We start from the raw sequence: 24,400 nt of genomic DNA, 5'->3' as shown, positions 1-24,400 counted from the left end.
CCCACCACCACCAGGATGTTATTGCAGAGGACGCCGGAGAAGGCCTCCCCTCCGTCCCCTCTGACCCCTCCATGGTAACCTGCTCTGACCGCGGGCTGATTAACAGGCTGGCCTACGCCGTACGCACCCGCAAACTGTACCCAAGCGTTTTGTTGAAGGACGCTCCTCTTGTCTGGCTGTGTGTGTGTAGACCGGTGGTTCAATCTCAACCCCCTGGAACCCCCTGAGGGAGTCCCAGGTGGTCCCCAGCTAAATGATGGAGAGTTGGTAACCAAATGGACCCTTATATAGATCTTTAGCTCTTGAGAGCGTGAAATGCTTCAATCCGGCGCTCTCAAGCGTTAAATTATCGTTAAACATCCGCATTACTTATTTTAGAAGACATTTCCGAGAATGTAGAAGAATTGTTATTTTGATCAACGTTTGCCTGTTATCTCTCCTTTTGGTGCCACATCATCAATACTGTGTGGAATTGCGGACCAAATCTTATCCAATTACTACTAAAATATTCAACGTTTTCGGTCTGTAGAGGCTGAATCTGGTTGGTCCGTGACCGTGGCTCAAATGCACAATAAATGGACATTGGCGTGAAAAGGGTTTGAAACCACTGAGGGTAGACCATTCATTGGCGTTCCGTTAACAAACCAACGCATGCGATATATATAATGCACTTCCTGTGCATGAGTACACTGCATACGGATAGGAACGCTGCATCCGCATGCCGTGGAGACCTGAAGACCTGTTTGAGGATGCGCCGCCCGAGGCATACCGATTCTCTGCTCGCGTCCTGTTTGAGCATGCGCCGCCCGAGGCATACCGATTCTCTGCTCGCGTCCATCGCCTGTTGTTGCAGAACAGAGATGCTATTTTAACCCGGTGTGATTGCAATGCAGAGGGAAGCGCTCGGCTAACCGCGGAGAAAGCAAGCAGCATCTCATGGCAAACGCAGCAGCAACAATTTTTTTTTTTATTGAAGTTATTTCTGTACGTTGATTGTAGATCGTTAAACCATGGAGCACCTCAGGAATGTACACTACTACAGGCTCTTTTTTTTTGGGGGGGGGGGCATCAAATTGACATAGTCATACAATATGTAACACACACACATTACACACAGACACACACACACTCCATCCATTCATCTCTCCTGAAGACACAGCACCCTATCATAGTTATTGGAGACACAGGTTGAACTGAAGCACTCAGGTCGGTTTCTACACTTGAGTCAAAGCTCAGGACTGTGCTGTCCTAACCCATTTTGGGCAAGGAACCCCTTTTGGTGTTTTAAACATTATCTTATAATTTAGCTATTGAAAAATAGCAGATCTACAAGCTCATAGCGCGCCACCGAGTGGCGCGCTACGAGCTTGTAGGTCTGCAATTTTTGAAAAGTCGTTAAAATGTGGCGCAAATCTTTGAATATATATTTCAGAGCGAACATTTTTTAACTAAAATATTTGCTTCTGGGGGTCCCTGGTCCCTGGAACTACATATTTTGAGATGGGGGTCCGTGGCCCAATAGAGATAATTCTGGGGGTCCTTGACATGAAAAAGGTTGAGCACCATTGACATATAGAAACATCGAAAAATCGACCTCAGTCCAAAATGGGCTAATAACCATTCAGACACTTATCACACCACTCCCTGCCTCACAATGCAGTGTGTTGCCAGCAAGCCTTCAGAAGGATGGATACGAAAGATTAAGCAACGATTAACAGTGTGTACAGTGTGTCCTCTCTCTCTCTCTCTCTCTCTCTCTCTCCACATATCTCCCTTCCTTCCTCCCTTCGCCCATCTCTTTTCCACGCGCCCTTTTTCCTTTCTTTATACCTTCCTCCTCCTCCTTTCCTCTTCCCCCCCATCTTGTCTCGCTGTGTGGTGTTTATTTTTTATTCCTCTCCGTGGTGAGTCGTGACCCTGTACTTTTTATCAGCCTACTCAAATATTTGACGTATTATTTCAACCAACGGTAGCGGCGCGGCGTATCACTTTTGGTCCGCACATTGTTTCCGTCTTTGTGTGTGTGTGTCTGTGTGTGTACGCCCTTTTCTGTCTGTAGTATTTTCCTGTGTGTGTGTGTGTGTGTGTGCGTGTGCGTGTGTGTACGCTTGCACATTTGTGGGGTCTACGTGCGTCCGCGAGGGTCTTTGTATATCCCATTTTGGGCGGGAACTCCTTTTGGTGTTTTAAACATATTATAATTTAGCTATTGAATAATAGCAGATCTACAAGCTCATAGCGCGCCACCAAGGGGCGCGCTATGTGCTTGTAGGTCTGCTATTTTTGAAAAATCGTGAAAATGTGGCGCAAAGTTGGAATATATATTTCTTTCAAAACTAACGTTTTTAACTCAAATCTTTGCTCCTGGGGAGGTCCCTGGAACAACATATTTTCAGATGGGGGGGTCGGCGACCAAATACAGATATTGTTTGGGGTCCTTGACATGAAAAAGGTTGAGAACCACTGACATACTGTAGAAACATGGGTTTTTCTGAAAACTCTCATGATTTAGAAGACCTTTTGTAGAATCGAACTTGGGTCTCAATGGGATATACATCGGGCCTAGCCCAGTGTAATTGCCTAGCTGATATAAGCAGGAGCATGGATTCCTCGGGCTGGTGGGATTATCATCACAGTCAGCGCGGTGGGGTTGGCACCACACACAGACACACACACACACAGACACACACACACAGACACACACACACACACACACACACACACACACACACACAGACACACACACACACACACACACACACACAGACACACACACACACACACAGACACACACACACACACACACACACACACACACACAGACGTAGTCACAATGAGCCCAGCGCTAGCAGAGCTTATCTCCTCTGCTGAGACACTTCCTCCCTCACAGAGCTCTGTTTCCTCTTTCCCTCCTTCGTCTGCCCGGCCCTCAGCTCGGCCCAGCTGTAATTACAGCCTTATCACACACACACACACACACTCACTCACACTCACACTCGCGCTCACACACACTTACAGGGAGAGGGTTCACATGCACCGCACGCACACACGCACCGCTATAAACCCCACACTCTAGACATTGACACTCTTTTTTAACGCAGCCCCGTTCTCAGAAGAACACACACTCGCAGTGTGAATAGAGCGGTTAGTATTTAAGGCTTTCTCCGAATTGAAACTTCTGCTTCTCTGCCCTTGCAGCCATACCAGGCACGGGGCGAGAGAGAGAGAAAGATGTCTCATTCACTTTGCTCTCTCTGTCTTTGCACTCGGTCCCTTTCCTGTCCCTTGTTCACTCACACTCTCACTGTGTCTATCTACTCCTCTGCTGTTCACTCACACTCTCACTGTGTCTATCTACTCCTCTACTGTTTTCACTCACACTCTCACTGTGTCTATCTACTCCTCTGCTGTTCACTCACACTCTCACTGTGTCTATCTACTCCTCTACTGTTTTCACTCACACTCTCACTGTGTCTATCTACTCCTCTGCTGTTCACTCACACTCTCACTGTGTCTATCTACTCCTCTACTGTTCACTCACACTCTCACTGTGTCTATCTACTCCTCTGCTGTTCACTCACACTCTCACTGTGTCTATCTACTCCTCTGCTGTTCACTCACACTCTCACTGTGTCTATCTACTCCTCTACTGTTCACTCACACTCTCACTGTGTCTATCTACTCCTCTGCTGTTCACTCACACTCTCACTGTGTCTATCTACTCCTCTGCTGTTCACTCACACTCTCACTGTGTCTATCTACTCCTCTACTGTTTTCACTCACACTCTCACTGTGTCTATCTACTCCTCTGCTGTTCACTCACACTCTCACTGTGTCTATCTACTCCTCTGCTGTTCACTCACACTCTCACTGTGTCTATCTACTCCTCTACTGTTTTCACTCACACTCTCACTGTGTCTATCTACTCCTCTGCTGTTCACTCACACTCTCACTGTGTCTATCTACTCCTCTACTGTTTTCACTCACACTCTCACTGTGTCTATCTACTCCTCTACTGTTTTCACTCACACTCTCACTGTGTCTATCTACTCCTCTACTGTTCACTCACACTCTCACTGTGTCTATCTACTCCTCTGCTGTTCACTCACACTCTCACTGTGTCTATCTACTCCTCTACTGTTTTCACTCACACTCTCACTGTGTCTATCTACTCCTCTACTGTTTTCACTCACACTCTCACTGTGTCTATCTACTCCTCTACTGTTCACTCACACTCTCACTGTGTCTATCTACTCCTCTACTGTTTTCACTCACACTCTCACTGTGTCTATCTACTCCTCTACTGTTTTCACTCACACTCTCACTGTGTCTATCTACTCCTCTGCTGTTCACTCACACTCTCACTGTGTCTATCTACTCCTCTGCTGTTCACTCACACTCTCACTGTGTCTATCTACTCCTCTGCTGTTCACTCACACTCACTGTGTCTATCTACTCCTCTACTGTTCACTCACACTCTCACTGTGTCTATCTACTCCTCTGCTGTTCACTCACACTCACTGTGTCTATCTACTCCTCTACTGTTTTCCCGTCTCTGCAAAAGAGTGAGCTTCTGTGAAAAGATCGGCGCAAATGCAGAGTTCCCCAAATTATGTTTTCTAAGATTTTACCAATTGTATTTTTATTTTTTTTATCTTGACCTTTTTACCTTCTCAACCCCAAACGTTAATCATCCAAGCCTGATCATTTCCAACAAGTTCCAATGAAAATCGGCACATTGTCGTCCATGGTTGAGTTATTTCTTTCACAGACACACAGTTACACAGACACACAGGTACACACAGACAGACATGGTGGGCAACGCCTCGCTATGTACTGTACCACATATTGTGTCAAATGTCTACGTGTGATGATTGTTCCCCAAATGGGCCTCATCTTCTTCTTCTTTTTCTTCCAATCTTCACCCTCTGCTCAGCCTGCTGGCTGGATGACAGCCTTCACACTCCCTCCTGTGGAACAGATAAATGTGCTACATCTGACCCCATGTCACTGTCTCTCCATGTCTGTCTGTCTGTCTGTCTGTCTGTCTGTCTGTCTGTCTGTCTGTCTGTCCGTCCGTCCTTCTGACTGTCTCTTGATGTCCGTATATCTGCTTTTCTTTAAGCAGGCGGAGGCCTAAACTTCTAGGCTTTCAGCTTTGACGTTCCGTCTTATCATTCATGTCTTGACACTATACCTGCCTGTCTCTGCCTCTCTCTTTGTCTCCCCGTTTCAAAGCAGTTAAGGTCGCTGCCTTTCAAAGCCAAACAGGTACAACCACCACGTGGTTCCTACTGTAGTCGGCCATGCTGTGTAGAACCTTCCCTCCACCGTCCTTCACCTCTACTAGACCCCCAGCACTAACACATCATTACCCGGCATGCTGTAGGAAGAGACACTAATGTAGATTTTTAGAGCACTGGTTCTCAACAACGCGGGGTCCGGGGACCCCCCAGGGGTCCTTGAGTGGTTTCCAGGGGGTCCGGGGACCCCCCAGGGGTCCTTGAGTGGTTTCCAGGGGGTCCGGGGACCCCCCAGGGGTCCTTGAGTGGTTTCCAGGGGGTCCAGGGACCCCCAGGGGTCCTTGAGTGGTTTCCAGGGGGTCCAGGGACCCCCCGGGGTCCTTGAGTGGTTTCCAGGGGGTCCAGGGACCCCCAGGGGTCCTTGAGTGGTTTCCAGGGGGTCCGGGGACCACCCAGGGGTCCTTGAGTGGTTTCCAGGGGGTCCAGGGACCCCCCAGGGGTCCTTCAGTGGTCTCCAGGGGGTCCCCCCCCCCAGCTAAAGGATTGATAGTTGTCCAAAATGGACGATTTTTGTGGGAGTTACGTTAACACTGGCGTGATCAATGCTCTTTGGCCACTCAGAATAGACCTGGTACTTAAGACACGCAAAATACAGCCCTGGGTGTTTTACAGTGTAGATTGGTGTTCCACGGAGGTTCTGTGGCCTAACTTCCCAAACAGTGGGTCGGGGCCCATTTGTCTGTCACGACTCGAGTAAAGATCCAGCTTTATTTTCCTATACGTTTAAAAGCATCCCTGGCAAAATAAGACAAATAGGCCTTAATACATTATAAATAATTGAGTGGCTGAAAACTGTTTTTGAATACATTTTCAAAACAGAAATTCCATAAATAAAAGAATAAATGAATGAAGAAGTAGTGAAAATAGATGATCTACAAGCATGTGGTTGTAGATCTGCTATTTTCACTAGTTTGGGTCCCAGCCGGGCAAACATCACATCTCTCTTTTGGGTCTCGACTTGAAAGGTTTGGGAACCACTGGCCTAACCCATTCTGGGTCAGGAACCCCTTTTGGTGTTAGCATCATGTTATACTTTAGCTATTGAAAAATAGCAGATCTACAAGCTCATAGCGCGCCACCGAGTGGCGCGCTACGAGCTTGTAGGTCTGCTATTTTTGATCGAAGAACGACCGACATAGAAACAGCTTTTTGAGAAAACTGTCAGGATGTAGAAGACATTTTTTAGAATCTGATCTCAGGTCAGAATGGCCTAATGCATGCATATCAAACTGGGGGTCCCTGAAATGAAAAGGGTTGATTGACGACCACTGATGTACATCGTAGAAATCCCTGCCAAATATAGCAGTGTGAGAACCAGTCAACCAGACGCCCTAGCATATAGAAACGTTCCAGTGTAAACCTTTACATTTTACACATTGGCTACAGAGGCGGTATTGGCGGTTGGGCGGCTCTGTGGTGTGTGTGGAGAATGTTTATTTTCTCAGTAACAAGCCGTCGCAGCGAGTACACAAGTGTTGGAGCGAGCGCTACAAGTCTGCCCCGTATTAAAGTCCTGCTGTTGTTGTTCCCTCCCTCCCAGTTCAGTTCACAAACAAAGGCTACAGCTCGGCCACGGTCGGAAGCCAAGTGTTCGAGTGGGGGGGGGGGGGGGGGGGGGGTGCTGATATGGGTGGTAGTGGTGGGGGGTAGTGGTGGGGGGGGGGGGGGGGGTAAAATGAAAGGGTGGGAGAGAAAGAAAGAAAGAGAGCATGAGAAGGAGACGGGTTTAAGGAAAGGGGAGGAATGCGAGAGGAAGGGAGTGAGTGAGGGAAGGAAGGAAGGAAGGAGTGAAAGCGAAAGGAAGCTGGCTGGCGAGGGCTCAGGGTTGTGGGTGGGTGTGGGTGGTGGGGGGGGGGGCTGTTGGGGGGGGGGTGGGACGAGTACAAACGGAGGAAAGGAGAAAGTGAGGAGGTGAAAGTATAAGAGTGGGGGAGGTGGGAGGGAGGGGGGGGGGAGGGGGGTAAACCTTGTTTAGCTTCCGTGTCAGTGGGCAGAATGGTGGGCTTTCTGTCTGTCTGAGGCCTCAGAGAGAGAGAGAGAGAGACATCAACCGTCAACACACCGTGGGTATTAGCCAGCTTAAAGCCCCGTCTAGCTGTTGAGCGGTGGCTGCAGTCAGCTGCCCGTCACAGACTAGCCGTCGCCGGCCCTCTAAACACTCTCACGGTGCTTAACCCATTCTGGGCGGGAAAACGGAACCCCTCTCGGTGTTTATAGCGTTATGTCATGCTTTAGCTGTTGAAAAATAGCAGACCTACAAGCTCGTAGCGCGCCACCGAGTGGCGCGCTACGAGCTTGTAGGTCTGCTATTTTTCAAAAAATCGTGAAAATGTAAGTGCAAAGCTTTGAAAAATATTGTTTCAGAGAGAACGTTTATTATAACTCAAATCTTTGCTACTGGGGAGGCCCCTGGAACAACATATTTTTTAGACGGGGGGTCGGCGGCCAAATTCATGTAATTTTTGGTGGGTCCTTTGGTTGAGCAGCAATGACATAGAAACATAGGTTTTTTCAGAAAACTGTCGAAGACATTTGTAGAATCGGTCCCAGGCCTAAATGGGTTAAATATACACGGCGAGTAGCGGAGTGGGTGCAACGCGCTGCATTTTGGAACAGGGTGGCAGGTGTTTACCTCGACGCCGTGCGTTGTGTGACTGATACTCAAGAGTTACCGTTTTGGGCTCCGGTGGGTTTTTGTGTGCCTCGCGGCGGATAACTGTACTCTGTACTGTACTCTCACATCACGTCTTCATCACCGTGACTTGTTGCCGGGGCGTTTTGCCCCTCATTAAAATCGCACGGAATGATGGGTTTCTCTAACAGTCTTTTAACATTTTGTATGCTAACTGTGTGTGAGCTTTGAAGTGGTATGGCCCTAACCGCCTTCCCTAATGTCTCTCAGTTGTGTTTGTATTCTAATGTGTGTGTGTGTGTGTGTGTGTGTGTGTGTGTGTGTGTGTGTGTGTGTGTGTGTGTGTGTGTGTGTGTGTGTGTGTGTGTGTGTGTGTGTGTGTGTGTGTGTGTGTGTGTGTGTGTGTGTGTGTGTGTGTGTGTGTGTGTGTGTGTGTGTGTGTGTGTGTGTGTGTGGACGTGCAGGTCTCTGGCGCCCCGGTGGCACTGCTCTGCTCTCTGAACACAGATGCCGTGTGCGAGCGTCTCCGACAGCTGGATGGCATGGACCCCAGCATGCTGCCTCAGTACACCTCCACTGTCAAGAAGGTACGGTATACTGTACACACTGTAAAGAAGGTACGCTACTGTACACGCTGTCGAGAGACCCAAAAGTGAGATCAGACGTCTGCCCGGCCGGGACCCCAAACTAAGTGAAAACAGCAGATCTGTGAACTTGTTTATCGGCCATTTTCACCACTTCTTTTTTGTTTTCTAATTTATGGAATTTCTTCTCTTTTTTTTTAACCCTCTATACTTGACCAAACGGACCTGTAAATAAAGAGCGCATTTGGTTTCCTTCACTTTACACAACTCGATTCGCCGAAAATAGCCGATATACAAGCTCGGCATATTTTGATTATGGCGCTAATATTGTTAATCGCAAATTATCTTTGCCATATTGATCATGACATGTAATTAAAGTTTTGTCCCATCCCTGATGTCATTGTGATAAGTCACTCAGTGCTTCTCCCGTCCACTGTCCTTAGGCCAACGTGAACGGCAGAGTGTTGTCCCAGTAATAATAGTAGTAATAATAGTAGTAATAATAGTAGTATTAGTAGTAATAATAGTAGTAATAATAGTAGTAATAATAGTAGTAATATAGTAATAATAGTAGTAATATTTGTTTCCTCTGTCCTTAGGCCAACGTGAACGGCAGGGTTCTGTCTCAGTGCAACCTGGACGAGCTGAAGAAGGAGATGGACATGAACTTTGGAGACTGGCAGCTCTTCAGGGCAATGGTGACAGAGTTGACCGCCTATTTTATTATTATTATTATTATTATAAAGAGTTGACCCCCTATTTTAGCCCATTCTGACCTGAGATCAGATTCTAAAAATGTCTTCTGCATCCTGACAGTTTTCTGAAAAAGCCATGTTTCTATGTCAGTCGTTCTTCGATTTTTCAAAAATAGCAGACCTACAAGCTCGTAGCGCGCCACTCGGTGGCGCGCTATGAGCTTGTAGATCTGCTATTTTTCAATAGCTAAAGCATAACATAATGCTAACACCAAAAGGGGTTCCTGCCCAAAATGGGTTAATCTATTGATAACTTTTTTGATTCATTAAATCATCCAAAAGTATTAAAGAACAAATTTGCTATTATTTTATTATAATGTATTTTCTTTTTAGACGTACAAGCAAGAATAGCTGATATAAAAGCTCACAGTGCGTCACTTCATGCCACGCTGTGAGCTTGTACATCTGCTGTTTTTGAATTGCCAATGCGAAACAATCTAAAATTATGCTGATGCTTTCCGGGTTTTAATGGGTTAACCTCATTGCCTCCCTTCTTACTATACTACATTTTGTGCTTATGCTTAACCCATTTTGGTTTTTATAGAATCTGATCTCAGGTCAAAATGGGTTAATATACTAAATTTTACAATATGCTTATGCTTAATACGCTGGTCAGGACCTGTAAAAAAAGAACTCCGTCTAAAAGAAATAAGCCGCATATAGACGCTACTCAAAGGGAAAACGTCCACCCAGCATATTGACGGCAGTAACAGCCATCTTACGGTTAAATTGATCTCGCTGATCTTCCCTAAAGTCTTCAAAACCAATCTAGTTGCTCCATCCAGGCTGCAGAGAGAGAGAGAGAGAGGCAGAAGGCCTACATACCATAACTACACGGCCCGGGGATCTAACGGCATTCCATTTTGATTCATGCTCTTCTCTACTAGGGGAAATAAAATGAAACAAATGTCATTTTGAGCTCTGCTGAGAAGATATTGGGATAGGAGATTTTATAATCCTTAATACGAGAAGGGCCTCGGTGGGCTGGGGACGGGGGACGATGCTCGGAGCTGGCCAGGCTCAAATCACTAACACATGTCAGCCAGCCAGTGTTGCCAGCATTTTTGCGATGGAAATAAGCAAGCAGGTCGATGAAAACGAGCCCAAAAAGAAGCAACTAGCCTATATGCCAAACTTAAAACCTATCGGCTGTTTTCAAAATTATTATTGAAAAAAGTGACAAAATATTGTGGAATATATTTTTACACATCTGGTATACATTTTCAGATGTGAGTCCTCGTCCAAATACATTATTAATTTGGTGGTCCTTGACATGAAAATATTTTAGAACTACTGGTTTAAACGGCATTAGGAAGCAAGCCCAAATAAGCAACTAAACAAGCGCATCTACCAGTGTTTGACAAGCAACTTCACAGAAAAACAAGCCCATTGTTTATAAGAAAAGCGGACATGGCAACACTGGTAGCCAGCTCCACTTCATCACAGTCTGTTTGCACTCGGTGGCGCGCTATGAGCTTGTAGATCTGCAATTTTTCAACAGCTAACGTATAACATAATGCTTGAAACACCAACATGGGTTCCCGCCCAGAATGGGTTAATAAAACGATTAATGACATGCCCAAAAATATGGACATCAGCTTTAAATTGGTCTGTCTCTGGGTTCTATAAATATTGAATCAATAAAAAGTATTAACAAGAGCTTAAGTGACTAACTAATCACTACATTGGATCCGTCCAGTGTAGTATTGAAGTAGTCTACAGCCATCGTATGAAACATGTAGCTGGTAGGGCAGCAGCAGTAGCGGTCTTAACTCTGGGCATGATGTAGGTCTCCAAGTGCTGACCAGTGTTGTGTTGCCAGGATGCAGCCAGCACAGCCATCTGGTTCAAGATGGCCGACTGATATCTGGATGAAGGGAGGTTATTGTCAGGGAGGAGCAGACAGCTCAATAGCTCTACTTAAGGAATCACTCTCGCTTCTCCCTTTGAAAAGCACATGCTGGTGTTGTTGTTTGTATCGTTGTCTAGCTGCACACTACTGGCTGTGTGTTTCATGCACTTGTAAAAAAGAGAAACGTGTCTAGCCTTGACTCTCTTGCCCCAAAACAAAGATATAGATACTCCGTCCTGGAAAACATAGGATCATGATCTCTGATAACATCCTGCAGCATAGCCACTACACTTCTCTGTCCTACTCGGTGTCTAGCTGTATAGAGCGCCCCCTGTCATGACGACGCCAGGCCCAGGAAATGAATCCCAATGCATTTTTCCCCATAGCCATTTCAAAAAGTATTTATTTAAAGACTGTTACGCCGTGGACAAAGCCAATATTTTGGACCAAGCAAACAATTATAAAGAAGAAAAACAACAAAGAAAAGTGTTTTCTTCTACTTTCTAATTCTTTGTTTGGCCTGAGAAATTGTGTTTGTTGTCATGATTTGTCACGACAAGAGTTGGCATTGTCCGCGGCGTAACCGTCTTTAAATAAATACTTTCTGAAAAGTCTATGAGGGAAAATGAACGGAGATTCATTTCCTGGGCCCTGGTAGGGGGCGGGACTGCGACGCTCTATAGCGTCCACTATTAACTCCCTGTCTTCCCTGTCTCTAGGTGAACGAGCTGCGGCATGCAGAGAGCCAGGCTCTGCTTCAGGACGAGTCCAGGGCCGCCAGCGAGCAGGGCAGCCACGGGGAGCCGCCCGGCAGACGCTCCGGAGGCGGGGCCCTACAGCACGACGCCGCCGCCTTCAGCCTCAACCTCAGCTTCGAGGAGCTCAGCGGAGCCGGCCTGGAGGAGCCGCCCAGGCAGAACAGCAACAACCCACACTGGCCGGTCAGTAGTTGTCTCCACCAGGCCGAAGGCATGGGGAGAGAGTATGTTTTACTGTCTCCACCAAGCCGAAGGCATGGGGAGAGAGTATGTTTTACTGTCTCCACCAGGCCGAAGGCATGGGGAGAGAGTATGTTTTACTGTCTCCACCAGGCCGAAGGCATGGGGAGAGAGTATGTTTTATTGTCTCCACCAGGCCGAAGGCATGGGGAGAGAGTATGTTTTACTGTCTCCACCAGGCCGAAGGCATGGGGAGAGAGTATGTTTTATTGTCTCCACCAGGCCGAAGGCATGGGGAGAGAGTATGTTTTACTGTCTCCACCAGGCCGAAGGCATGGGGAGAGAGTATGTTTTACTGTCTCCACCAGGCCGAAGGCATGGGGAGAGAGTATGTTTTACTGTCTCCACCAGGCCGAAGGCATGGGGAGAGAGTATGTTTTACTGTCTCCACCAGCCGAAGGCATGGGGAGAGAGTATGTTTTACTGTCTCCACCAGGCCGAAGGCATGGGGAGAGAGTATGTTTTACTGTCTCCACCAGGCCGAAGGCATGGGGAGAGAGTATGTTTTATTGTCTCCACCAGGCCGAAGGCATGGGGAGAGAGTATGTTTTACTGTCTCCACCAGGCCGAAGGCATGGGGAGAGAGTATGTTTTGCACTCAGTCTATCCGTCCATGTGTATATATGTACATATATACCGACATATGTAAAACACATTTTCTAATATTACTCCTTCAGATTTTATCCAAATTTCACGCAAATCGGTACACATGCTTGTGTACACATGCTTGCTTGTTTGATTTCTCATAGTCCACCCTCATTGGCTACGATTGGCTTCTAAACTTTTCAGGAGTAGCCCGCTTTGTACCCGTTTTGTACAAATCGCCACAACTACTCAACGCAGCGTCCGATTGTGGTGAAACTGTGCATGCACATTCCCACTAGGCTTTGGAAGAAATGCCACTTGACCGTTTTCAAATCAGACTCATGGTGGCGCTACAACAGGCCAAGCTGTGACACACACACACACACGTTTATATTGCTCCTAAACATTTTGCCAAACATCACACACACACACACACTCCTATCCTCCTGGTGGAGACCTGTGCCCAGAAGGGAACCTTTTCCAGTTTAGCACTGATTCTGCACCGTAGTAGCACGGAACACGTGCCCAAGATGTGATGAGAGATCTGCGTACGCCGACCCACAGCATGACTATTTCTGTGCTAGCGTTTAGCGGTACCGCCCCGAGAGTCACAAAGGCACACAGTGTACACAGAACCCTCAAACTGTCACATGGTCACATGTCCTCTGCTGCCAGCACCTGTTTAGCTATAGCGTTGGCGACATCAGTGGTTTTTCATTAGCATGTGGTTATAGCTGAGCAGAGGAAGCTTGTTCTTTATTGTTCCTCACTTTACAAACAAACACACCACACCACACATGAACCATTGTCAAGGTGCCTCGCATTTGTTATTTTCATCTACACCCTCGCCCCAACTGGCAAGGAATGGAATAACAAGGACATAGTCATAGACTTTTACTCCTGCTAGACGTTCTACTTCACTGTGTGACCTCTTATTGTGATCAAGGGCTTCTTTGTCCAGCACTGGTCAGTACAATCGCCATTTCCAGTGTGTCCAGTCATTATTCTCATATACAACAGACAACACACTGACAACACTCCAAACTACAATGCGTCGCAATGCGACACATTGTGACAGCTTGTAGATCGGCTATTTTCAAAAGATCTTTATACATTTGAAATTTTTGAAATAGAACATTCTGCACAATGAGTTACATTTTGATACCAATACTATTGTACTTTTACTCAAGTAAAGTTTGCATAGCAGACTTTTACCTAACATAGTACTCCTCCGACATTACAGTATTGATATATACATTATATATTACGTTTAAAAAAATGTGAATACTTTTTTTCCACCACTGAATGTGACTTCTCCTCCTGTCCGATCTAGGCTACAAACCACCGCACCTCCAGCATGAACAGCCTGAACTCCCAGGAATCCTCCAACGACATCTGTAAGCTGACGGACAAGCAGCAGTCAGAGTACCACGACGCCTACAGGGAGTACATCGCTCAGATGACCCAGCTGGACATGTCCGGGAGCGGGGGAGAGAGGCCCGTCCAGCCCCACCCGGGACAATTCCTCCAGACCGTCGGCTCGGATGACAAGGCAGTGGGTGGACGTTCTAGATTAGTGGTTGCCAAGCTTTTTAAACCCGTGACCCAAAGCAGAAATTAGATATTCGCCCCGCGACCGGGAACTAGTGAAAATAGCCGATCTACAAGCTCACAGTCACAATGCGTCCGTTCGCGCCGCGTTGTGAGCTTGTAGATCGGCTATTTTCACTACTTCTTAAATATTTATGGAATTTCTCCGATTTTTCTTTAATTTCTTCCTGAAATTACTTTTTAGAAAATGTTGTGAAATAATAATAATTAAAAACCAAATGTAGGAAACAACAACTAAGGGGACCCATAACAACAATGTGTTTGTGACCCATAAATGGGTCCCGACCCAGTGTTTGGGAAACGGTGTCCTGGATTGCTCTGTTGATTTACACCAAGCGATAGCAGTTGCGGTTAAGTCCAAATGCAGTATTGTGACTACAGAATTACTACCAGGTGTAATTTACTTTACGATGTCTAATTAAAGACATCTAGTAATGGTTCTGCTGTCGGGGCCAGGGCGTGAGTTTCCAGAAGCATGTCATGTTGTTCTAAGACAAAGTATGTTCTCTCCCTGGCTTATGATAACCTTTAGAGTAGTGTCACATTCACCAAACCTGGCACAGAGCAAGGCTCTTACAGTAGGCATGAGAATAGAAGAGCACAGCTTCCTTACTTTCATATTTTCTTTATTTCTTCTAGTTTGAACATACTCTTTTCCCCCTATTGATACACTGAGCAAAACCAATGTTGAAATGAGATTAGAGGATGCTTCACTGTATATCTTGGCATTCTTCTCACTGAGTCCTCCCACTTCCCAGGCCAAGGATGGTGCCGACCAAGACAGTCGCAAGTCCTTCCCCAAGAGAGTCTCCAAGCCTGGTGACGCTACAGACTTCTCGTCTGGTGCGGATGCCCTGGACCCCATCAGTGAAGAGGATGAGAAGCAGGACCACAGCATCTCCAGGACCCCGGGCTCCAGGGTTAAGACAGCTGACGTGCATTATCAAAAGGTGCCCAGCGATGAAGACTCTGGCTCAGAGGAGGCCGACAACACCACCCCTCTCCTCCACAAAGAGGAGAGGGGTCCGTCAGCCCACAGGGCCTCCCAGCCCACGGGGCTGCTGGCCAAGCCGGGCCTCCTCGCCGACATCCTCCAGGACAAGGAGGACTCGTCCAACTCCGAGGTGCGGTCTGGAGATAGCTCGTCGGACCGGTCCTTGGAGGAGGCGGACGAGGACGCCGACCCAGAGCGAGACGTGGAGAAAGCCGTCTGTGTGATGGAGCTGGAGCTGGAGGGCCTGGTGAAGAAGAGAGGCGTCCTGCCCAGCAGCCTGAGTGGCCTGCAGGACAGCACGGTGGCGCGCATGTCCATCTGCTCCGAGGCGCCGTCCGAGGCCAGCCTGATGGCCAGCAGCCCCGACGAGGGCTGGCTGCCCATCAACCTCAACCGCTCTGCCAGCGACGCCGCCCTCGACAACGACAACAGCAACAGCTCCAACAACGCCACGTCCAACAACACTAACACCAACAACAGCCAGCAGGTAGGGTTCATTTAACACCTCCAACAACACCAACAACAGTCAGCAGGTAGGGTTCATTTAACACCAGCCAGCAGGTAGGGTTAACAACACCACCTCCACCAACACCAACACCAGTCAGCAGGTAGGGTTCATTTAACACCAGCCAGCAGGTAGGGTTAACAACACCACCTCCACCAACACCAACACCAGTCAGCAGGTAGGGTTCATTTAACACCTCCAACAACACCAACACCAGTCAGCAGGTAGGGTTCATTTAACATCAGTCAGCAGGTAGGGTTCATTTTGTCGGCTAGAAGTATGACGAGAAATGTTAGTATTTTTTCATTGACGAAAACTAAATAAAAAACCAGCTACGGTGACTAAAGCTCACAACGCATCATGCGACACGTTGTGTAGATCGGCTATTTTCAGCAAAGTGTCAAAGCAGCCATTACGACACCGTCAAGGCCCGCTAAAATAAAGATTTACTCGACTAAAATTATATGATATTTAGTCGACTAAAAACTAGACTAGCGCTAAAAGACATTGCAGATGACTAAAATGTGACAAAAACTAAACTCTGTTTTACTCAAAGGACTATGACTGAAACTAACTAAATCAAACGTTGCCGTCCCAAACAGCGCTGCCAGCAGGCGTTCACCCCAGACGACGCAGAGTGCACCACCACCACCTCCGCCCTGGATACCGTCCCACGGCCCGTAATCATCAGCCCCGGCTCTGGGAGCACCACGGCGGCCGTCACCGTCCACCACAACCAGAACCTGAGGACCATCAGCCTGGGCGAGGAGAGAGAGAGCATCCTCTGAACGGAAGGCACCAGGTCTTCACTGTAAGCCACTGTTTCCCAGACGGTGGGGTCGGGTCGGGTCGGGAGCCATTTGTGGGTCGCGGACACATTCGTTTTTGGTTTTTAACTCATTTAGACCCGAGTTAAAAACATTCACTTTGAAAGAATATATTGCCACATTTTTTACGATTTTTCAAAAATAGCAGACCGACGAGCTCGTAGCGCGCCACTCGGTAGCGCGCTATGAGCTTGTAGATCTGCTATTTTTCAATAGCTAAATTATAACATGTTTAAAACACCAAAATGGGTTCTTTATTATTTCAAAACATTTTCAAAAAACATTCCCAAAAAAAGCTAAACCTTTCCTGAATTAATAACAAAATCCAAAGATTGTTTTTCAGTAATGTCGTGAAGAAATGAAAGAAAACCCATAAGAATTTAGAACAGATATTTGAGAAGATGTGGAAAATAGTCAATCTGCAAGCTCCACAACGTGGAGCGAAGCGTCACGTTGTGAGCTTGTAGATCTGCTATTTTCACTAGTTTGGATCCTGGGCGAATATCACATTTTTGCTTTGGGTCACGGGCTGGAAAGTTGGGGAACCACTGCACTATGCTGTCCTACCAAACCAATAAGGTCCTTTTAGTTCTGTTAGTACATACAGGTCGGTTCTGTTAGAGAGGTTGTCGTCGTTGTTGTTCTAGTAGTTGTTGATGATGATGTTGTGACATGTTACCAAAACTAGAGGCCGTTGCAGACAGGCTGTTGCAAAGATTTAGAATAGATGCACTCGACGTGAAGACGAGATAGCAAATGTTTCTGTGAAAGTGTGAATTAAGGAAACGCACCCCAATGCCCGTGATACAAAAAAAGCTTTAATACTTGGCTATCAAGAAAACGGCCATGCTTATTTAAAAACGTCAGACGACAAACAAACATGCATCTCAGGATACTTTTATAAATGGATTTGTAATTTGATGTGTTGAGAATTTGAAGTCAACTCTGAATTAGTACTTTCTACGGTTACAGTTTGTGGCCTTTTTTTGCAGTTCCATATTCCTGGATAATTGTACTTGCGGGCTGTGCTGTGGAGTGATGTGATGTTTTGTTTACGTGTGAATATGGGGTGTTTAGTACTACAGTTGTGAGAGTCACTGTTGTGTGCATTCATGGAATGTAAGAGTAAAATGATTTGGCTGCTATAGGTCTGTTCTCCAAAAATACAAAAACAAAAAAGAATTGCTATGTTACCGGATCTGTCTTTAGGTCCTATTGTGCTGTGATGTGTTTGACAGTTGGAGGGAATGGTCATGTGATAAAAGTAGTGATGTACTGTATGTATTGTGAAATGCAGTTGTTGTGATAGAAGAGAAGTTGCATGCGCATGCAGGATCCAAAGTTGTGATAGTGTTTTTTTCCCCTCCAAAGTAGGTCTACCTTTTGTGATACAATGTTTTGTGAACCAATAAATTGGCTATTTAACTTCACATCCATCTCGTCTCCTCACTGTTGTAGTCAGATATAGCTTTGAAATAAGCACTTGTGTAAGAAACGTGCAGTAAAAATCTTGCCTGGATTTTTTTTTCATTGTATGCAAAAAGCCAAGATTGTGTTTACAATTGAACTGCCTGCTGAAGGTGCCTTTTCAATATTTAATTTGTTTGTGATTCGTTATGCAGCCAGTCTGCTTGAGTACTATTATTCACAACTTTAATATCAATATTTAGCTCGGTATGCAATTGTTTGTGCTGCGTAGTTTTAAAATAAAATGCATTTGCACAAAATAATGTGTCAGATGGAGCGGTGTTTGTCGACACTAATAACTTCTGCCGATAGGTGGCACACCGTCCATGCAAAGAAACCCGCTGTAGGATGGAGACGGTGACAAGACCTGTTAATGTAGTTGCAAATGACCAAGGCACAAGGCAGAGACTTCAGTTTGTAGGTTAGAGATACTTGACACATGCGCTTAATTACTGACACCACCGCGTAAACTACGTGTTGTTCTAATAACCCTACATGATCTGGTGGTCCATGGCAGTGTTAAAGCAGTAGCCTATTGATCCAGAGCAGTTTATACAGCTATGATTTTATGCCAGCAAATAGCCAGTCTTAATTAAGATTATAAAGAGAGTACACTGTTGCAATATTTGGCTTTTGATCTTGAACTCGTAGTGAACTACATTTAGCGATATGAAAGCCTATGTCCTATAGTCAGAATTTTAGCCCAATGCTTACAACTACTGACTCAGGCCGTCACGGTAAACAGTTTAATCCTATTTACGTGGCCTGGAGGAGAAAGCAAGAGTGCGGTGTGCCCTAATTACTCAAGAGCCGGCTCAGGTATAGGCTATACGCTACAAACGTGCAGCTAGTAGACCCTGATATTCTTCCGTCACTTTGTTATAGGCTATACAGTCTACAACACACACCGTATTCTGCGTCAAGACTACCAGAATTTCTAATAAAAAAGGCAAGCTACATGGTCACAGTTTATATACACAGACATGTTTAACTGGTTTTACGCACAAACCTGTGCGTAAAACCTGCACAGTGACGATCGTGCAACCATTGACACTAAAATCAGTCATCCCATCAGTGATTGTGGTTTTAAATGAGACGTGTTCAAATAACCTTTTCGATTTATTTTTTTATATAAAAAAGGTACAATTTACATTACTTTTATAAAAAGTTTCAGCATAATTAAGTACAGCAATACACTTCAGCAGAAATTTGAAATTCCTGCAACTATACAAGATCAAACTCCGATAAGAGTTCACAAATGTTTCATTTTGAGTTTGTTTTCTTTTTCCACTTTTTTTTTTTTACAACGTCCAGTCCTTCATGTGCCAACAATTCTGACAAGACAAAGACTAAACTTTTTACAGTAACTAACCAAGTTGTCTTCTATTCACGTTCCACCTCCGCAAAAAAAGCGAAGACTTCAACAAAACAAAAAATAATTGGGAGGAGGGGTTGGGGGTGGGGGGTCCTTGTGACAATAATCTCTTCTGTTTTTCTCCCACTGCCGGGAATATAGCGCCTTCCATTTCCAGAAAGGACCAAATAAAGTCTTAAGTTAAATAATGAGTGTCCAGAACAGAAAACACATCACATAAAGATTGTCCCATATAAGCAAAAGTCTCTCGATTAGTCTCTTGACTTTGAATGTCAGAAGGAGAACAAAAAAAAGAAAAAAAACAGAAATCCAGGCCCGGGTGGACAGAGGTGAGGGGAAAGTCCTGCTGCTCCCAGGTCTGTGTGTGTGTGTGTGTGTGTGTGTGTGTGTGTGTGTTTTGTTTCTTGACCAAACACCTGCAAAAGATTGAGAAAGAGAGGCGTGTTTAGAACATGCAACCAGGGCAGAGATCCGGACAGACTGGCGCCAGGGAGGAAGCCACAGTTTTAACATTTAAACCAAACACTCCGAAAAACCCGAGCGAAAACCCCTGCGCTCCAGATGTACGCGCACGGGGCCGCACACTTTCTCACAAACTTAAAGCCTACAATCTGGAAAAGAATCAGCGTAATTGCCGCTCAGCTGGCGCCTACCCTCTTCTTGTACCAATTATGTGCAGACATCGAGTAGCAATCCAAACAGCGATTATTTTTTTTCTCCCTTTTTTTTTTTTTTTACATTACAGATGCTCTTCGTTACAAGAGACACGAGGGTTATAATGGAGCCCTGGCGACTCCTCTTTACTCTTATACACAGAATAACAGTCCGCCTATTTAACAAAACAAATAATCCTTTGCCATTTTGATTTGCAAACGCATTCCAAATGCAAACATATTGGACCATTACATTACACAGCCCAATGTGTGACGACAGGCAGCACACCATTAGCGCAATGAACAAATGTCGGGTAATTCTATTGCATTCTGCTCCAGCAGACTGCGAGACAGGCTGGAGGGGACACGGCGTCTACTTACCGCTTTAACGATGCAGAGTCCTGCTGTCATCTGTCATCAGCTCTGATGGCAACTCCGGGGACTGGAAACAAACAAGACAAATTAACCCAACGTTAATTCAAGCAAGCCTCCTCAAACGGAACGCACAGGGTTGTTGTTTTTTTTCTTCTCTCCTTCCCAGCAGTGCTGTTGTTGTGCTATAGAGACTAGAGTGCGAATGCGCTTTTTATACGAAACGTGAACGAGAGAGAGAAAAAAAACAAAAACGGTATTATTTCCCTTTCAAATTAGATTCCCCAATCAAATTATCTCAGTTATCGGATCCTTTTACGCGCACACGCACGCGGGGCTGATTCAAATAACCTTAGAGACGGGATCTTGTATATAGAGGTGCGGAGGATCGATTTCCAGACGCTTTTTTGCCAATTAAAGCAGCTCTCATTTAACTACGGCGTAATTACCTGTAACGACAAGATGCTGATGTCTGTGTTGAGGGTGGTCAGCGGGGTCCTGGACGGGGACCGCGGACTGTGCTGCTGCTGGTGGAGGCTCGTTGTTATTGCGACATTGGAGTCCAGCGCGATCTGCAGGTCCAGAATGTAATCGATGACATGCTGCAAGATTTCCATCTTGCTCACGTTCTTGTTCTGCGGGATGCTGGGCACCAGCTCCTTCAGCTTGGAGTAGCAGTCGTTCATGTTGTACAGCAGACTGAGCGGATCGTCCAACACGGGGGTCTTGCTCCGAGAGATTCCCAGAGTGTGATCGGACAGATTCACCGCGCTCGCTTTCCGGAAAGACCTCACGGGGCTTATTGCTTTCATCTCGTCGGTGATGTTGTTGTTTTTTTTAGCAGTAGTAAAGTAGTAGTTTCTCACGGTTTGGTTCTGTTGTGTCAATGTCAATGTCGCGCTTTCCTAGTTCCTAGTCGCAGACGGTTCGTTGAGCGTTCAGACTGAAACACCAAGCTGTCAGTGCTGTATATATAGCCAGCAGGCTGGCCTTTCGACGCAGGGCTTTCGTCCGCGCCGATTGGACGCTGGGGACGTGTCAATCGCCGCCGCTTTGCTTCGCCATTGGCCGCCGGTCCGTAACGCGACGTAGCGCCGCCCTTATCTTCCGCGTTGCCAGTGGCAACGCATGTTGGAGGCGGCACCGAGAGCGCGCTTCAGCTCCGGTGGGTAATTTGGAAAATTGAGCCTTACCTGTTTCTGATCAAGAAAATTAATGATTCTTAATTCGCACCAGACCAGGCAAACCTGGGTGTGCGCGTTTGCAAGAGACGGAATGTTCAAGTGGAAAACTAAGGGATTCATCTTTCCACTGGGATAAACAGTAGTGATAAACACAACTTATTATGGGCTTTATATGGGTGCCACAATGATGCTCTGCGCGGCACCTCACGATTTGATCGATTGTATACATGTCGCAAACAAAATATTAACGTTACATAAATGTATACGGGCATATTTTGTGTCATTTCATTGCCGTCAAGTTCCAACATGCCACAGTGACCCATAGCATAATGGTTTAAATAATGTAAGTGGCCAGATGCACCTGGGGTTGTTTGAGTAGTATATATGGGTGGTGTATTTCGTATAGATTTCCATTAAGCTGTTAAAAAATATTTTTTTAATTTCATGATCAACTCAAGTGCGTTATGTTTTGTGAGTAGCCTATAGGCTATAGCTATATATACACACAACTTCACTGTCCAAAAGGCTATCAAAGCCTGTGTGCGTGCGCCCGCGCGCAATGATCATATATATAGGCGATTGACACTCATTTGAAATATGCTGCCTATCTATATGCAAGATTGTTTTAAGGTTTCCAGAATGGGGTGCGGCTCAAATGTGACTTGTTATAGTTCAACTCTGCTACCCTGATTGTGCACGTTTATGAGTGAAGCATCGATGACTGGCGGCCAGCAGGTAAGGAACAACTGCTGTGCATGTGTGAACTGACTTGGGAATGAATGAATGTCACCATAGATTAATCAAAGTCTGGCTTGAGGCGACATGCATCTCTCATGTCGTGACCAAGTCCACGAGAGATTAAATACCATTGACACCTTTAATGTTGCCAGAGCGAGCCATTTGTTTGTATAGATCAGTGGTCCTCAAAGTGGGGTCCAGGGACCCTACAGGGGTCCTTGAGGGGGTTCCAGAGTAACACATAGCATCAATATTAGTTTAACCACTTCGACCCTTATAAATAAAATAAAACGCCTGCGGTCTTCGGGGCTGTATATATACCCTTCGGTTATCTGAGAATATAGCCTTATATCTTACAAGCTCACAATGCATAACCTGCTTAGAGCAGCTATTAAAAAAAGAAGGAAGACATAATTGGAGGGGGGATTAAAATTAAAAACAAAATGGACTTTAGAAAACATACACAAAAAAACACATTTTAACAACCCGCAAATCTCATGGTGATCCCTGATCTCAGGTGTACTGTGTGTGTGTGTGTGTGTGTGTGTGTGTGTGTGTGTGTGTGTGTGTGTGTGTGTGTGTGTGTGTGTGTGTGTGGGGGGGGGGAATAGCCTATGTGGTGGTCATTCATTGACCCGGAAAAGTTTGAGAAGCACTGATAACAAACACGCATCATTCTTGTTCAGCTGCGTGGAGATGGTCTGCGCGCTGCGCGCACGCTGCGCGCGGGTTGATCATGATGATGCTGCGCTGCTGCACTAACTGATTGCCCGGCTGGCACGAGCTAATTGCCCCGAGGCTGTTGTGGGCTGTTGTGATGGGCTCGTTTTGCTTTGTGGATTACATTTCCTCACGGAATTCAATGCATTTTTAAAGAGGTGCAGAAGAGGGCCATTGTTATTGGCCCTGAACCTGAACTGACAGGCTTTCAAGCTCGAAGAACAATATGAGTTGTTGTTTTTTTGTGTTGTTCTAATAGATTCATATTGACAAACAACTTATATAGCGGAAACAGAAACCCTCAAAACCAAAGTAGGCTATAGGCTAATTATCTGTAATGGACAAATAAAAAGCATTTGTTTGCAGCCACAAGAGGCAGCTGATGCTGATGGAGGATCTTATAATGGGAAACATAAGTGATCTTCGTTTTGACATGGAATAGAATGTGTAGAAATCGATTGGCCTCTATGTATTTCCCCGTATGTCCAACAGGAGTTCAGGCCATCTGAATTAAAGTGGTCTCTTGTCCTGTTTGATAATTCAAGACTTAACAACTTTCAACCTTGCGTCCCTAGTGGGCTGTAGAACTTTGTCAGAAATATCAAAAAAATAATAGCGAGCTCTGCAAGCTCACAACATAGCATCATGATGAAAATGTTTCACTATTATTTTTGCGAGACATGCACCATCTTATGACCAAGTAGGCTATAATAGTCGAAGAAACCTAAATAGCCTATATTATTTATTATTTAGCCTATTTCTATTTTCGTAAATTGGTACGACCAGGCAAACAATTCACCAGACACAGAGCGCTTCCCGTGGGCTATTTGAGGATCCATTTGTGTGTCTAGAGTGGTAGGGCTACCGCTAGCCTATAATTAGGCTATATCAGCCGCTATACAGTGCCGCGGAGTCCCGGCAATATGACTGTGTCGCTTGCCGAAAAAGATATTCAAACTAACAAACGCGTCACTGCGGAGTATATATAAATTAAATGAATATGTGGAATTCGTGCACTCGTGTCCACATCTGGTGAAATGGGGATTTTCTTTTCCATTTTCTCTCCTCTTGCTTTCGGCGGCTCCCACAGCTGTGTACATCTCGCATGACACCCTGACTGATGCCTGACAGGTGATGGATCGGCACGGGAGCACGCGCCAGTACCGCGCGGAGCAAACCAGTGCTTTTCTCTCAGAGAGAGAGAGAGAGAGAGAGAGAGGCTGAGGGGGAGAGAGAGAGAGAGAG

At 45.9% G+C, this 24,400-nt stretch overlaps 2 protein-coding genes across 6 annotated transcripts in view; one reads left to right on the top strand and one right to left on the bottom strand.

Annotated features, from left to right (window-relative positions):
• Positions 1 to 18,072, top strand: part of kidins220a (kinase D-interacting substrate 220a) — a 100,060-nt gene extending 81,988 nt beyond the window's left edge. For 2 of the 5 annotated variants that reach the window (XM_083791994.1, XM_083791998.1), the window contains 7 exons: positions 15 to 74; positions 8,400 to 8,522; positions 9,119 to 9,217; positions 11,846 to 12,067; positions 14,043 to 14,264; positions 15,079 to 15,801; positions 16,422 to 18,072. In XM_083791994.1, coding sequence (XP_083648120.1) covers positions 15 to 74; positions 8,400 to 8,522; positions 9,119 to 9,217; positions 11,846 to 12,067; positions 14,043 to 14,264; positions 15,079 to 15,801; positions 16,422 to 16,607 — 1,635 coding nt within the window. In that variant the 3' untranslated portion in view covers positions 16,608 to 18,072. Of the gene's footprint in view, positions 1 to 14; positions 75 to 5,238; positions 5,272 to 8,399; positions 8,523 to 9,118; positions 9,218 to 11,845; positions 12,068 to 14,042; positions 14,265 to 15,078; positions 15,802 to 16,421 lie in introns of all 5 variants that reach the window. The other 3 variants (XM_083791996.1, XM_083791995.1, XM_083791997.1) reach the window with 3 other exon arrangements.
• Positions 18,073 to 19,878: 1,806 nt separating this feature from the next.
• id2a (inhibitor of DNA binding 2a) lies at positions 19,879 to 21,453 on the bottom strand. Its single transcript, XM_083791431.1, has 3 exons — positions 20,963 to 21,453; positions 20,523 to 20,583; positions 19,879 to 19,904 (listed from the first exon to the last, which is right to left on the bottom strand). Exons 1-2 carry the CDS (start codon positions 21,323 to 21,325, stop codon positions 20,527 to 20,529), a joined length of 420 nt encoding a protein of 139 aa, XP_083647557.1. The 5' UTR covers positions 21,326 to 21,453; the 3' UTR covers positions 19,879 to 19,904; positions 20,523 to 20,526.
• Positions 21,454 to 24,400: the final 2,947 nt, after the last annotated feature.

This window comes from Protomyctophum parallelum (genome assembly GCF_964188405.1).
Source record: "Protomyctophum parallelum genome assembly, chromosome: 20".
NCBI classification, from domain to species: Eukaryota; Metazoa; Chordata; class Actinopteri; order Myctophiformes; family Myctophidae; genus Protomyctophum; species Protomyctophum parallelum.
The sequence above is the reverse complement of the archived record's forward strand: the minus strand, read 5'-3'. Positions and strand labels throughout refer to the sequence as shown.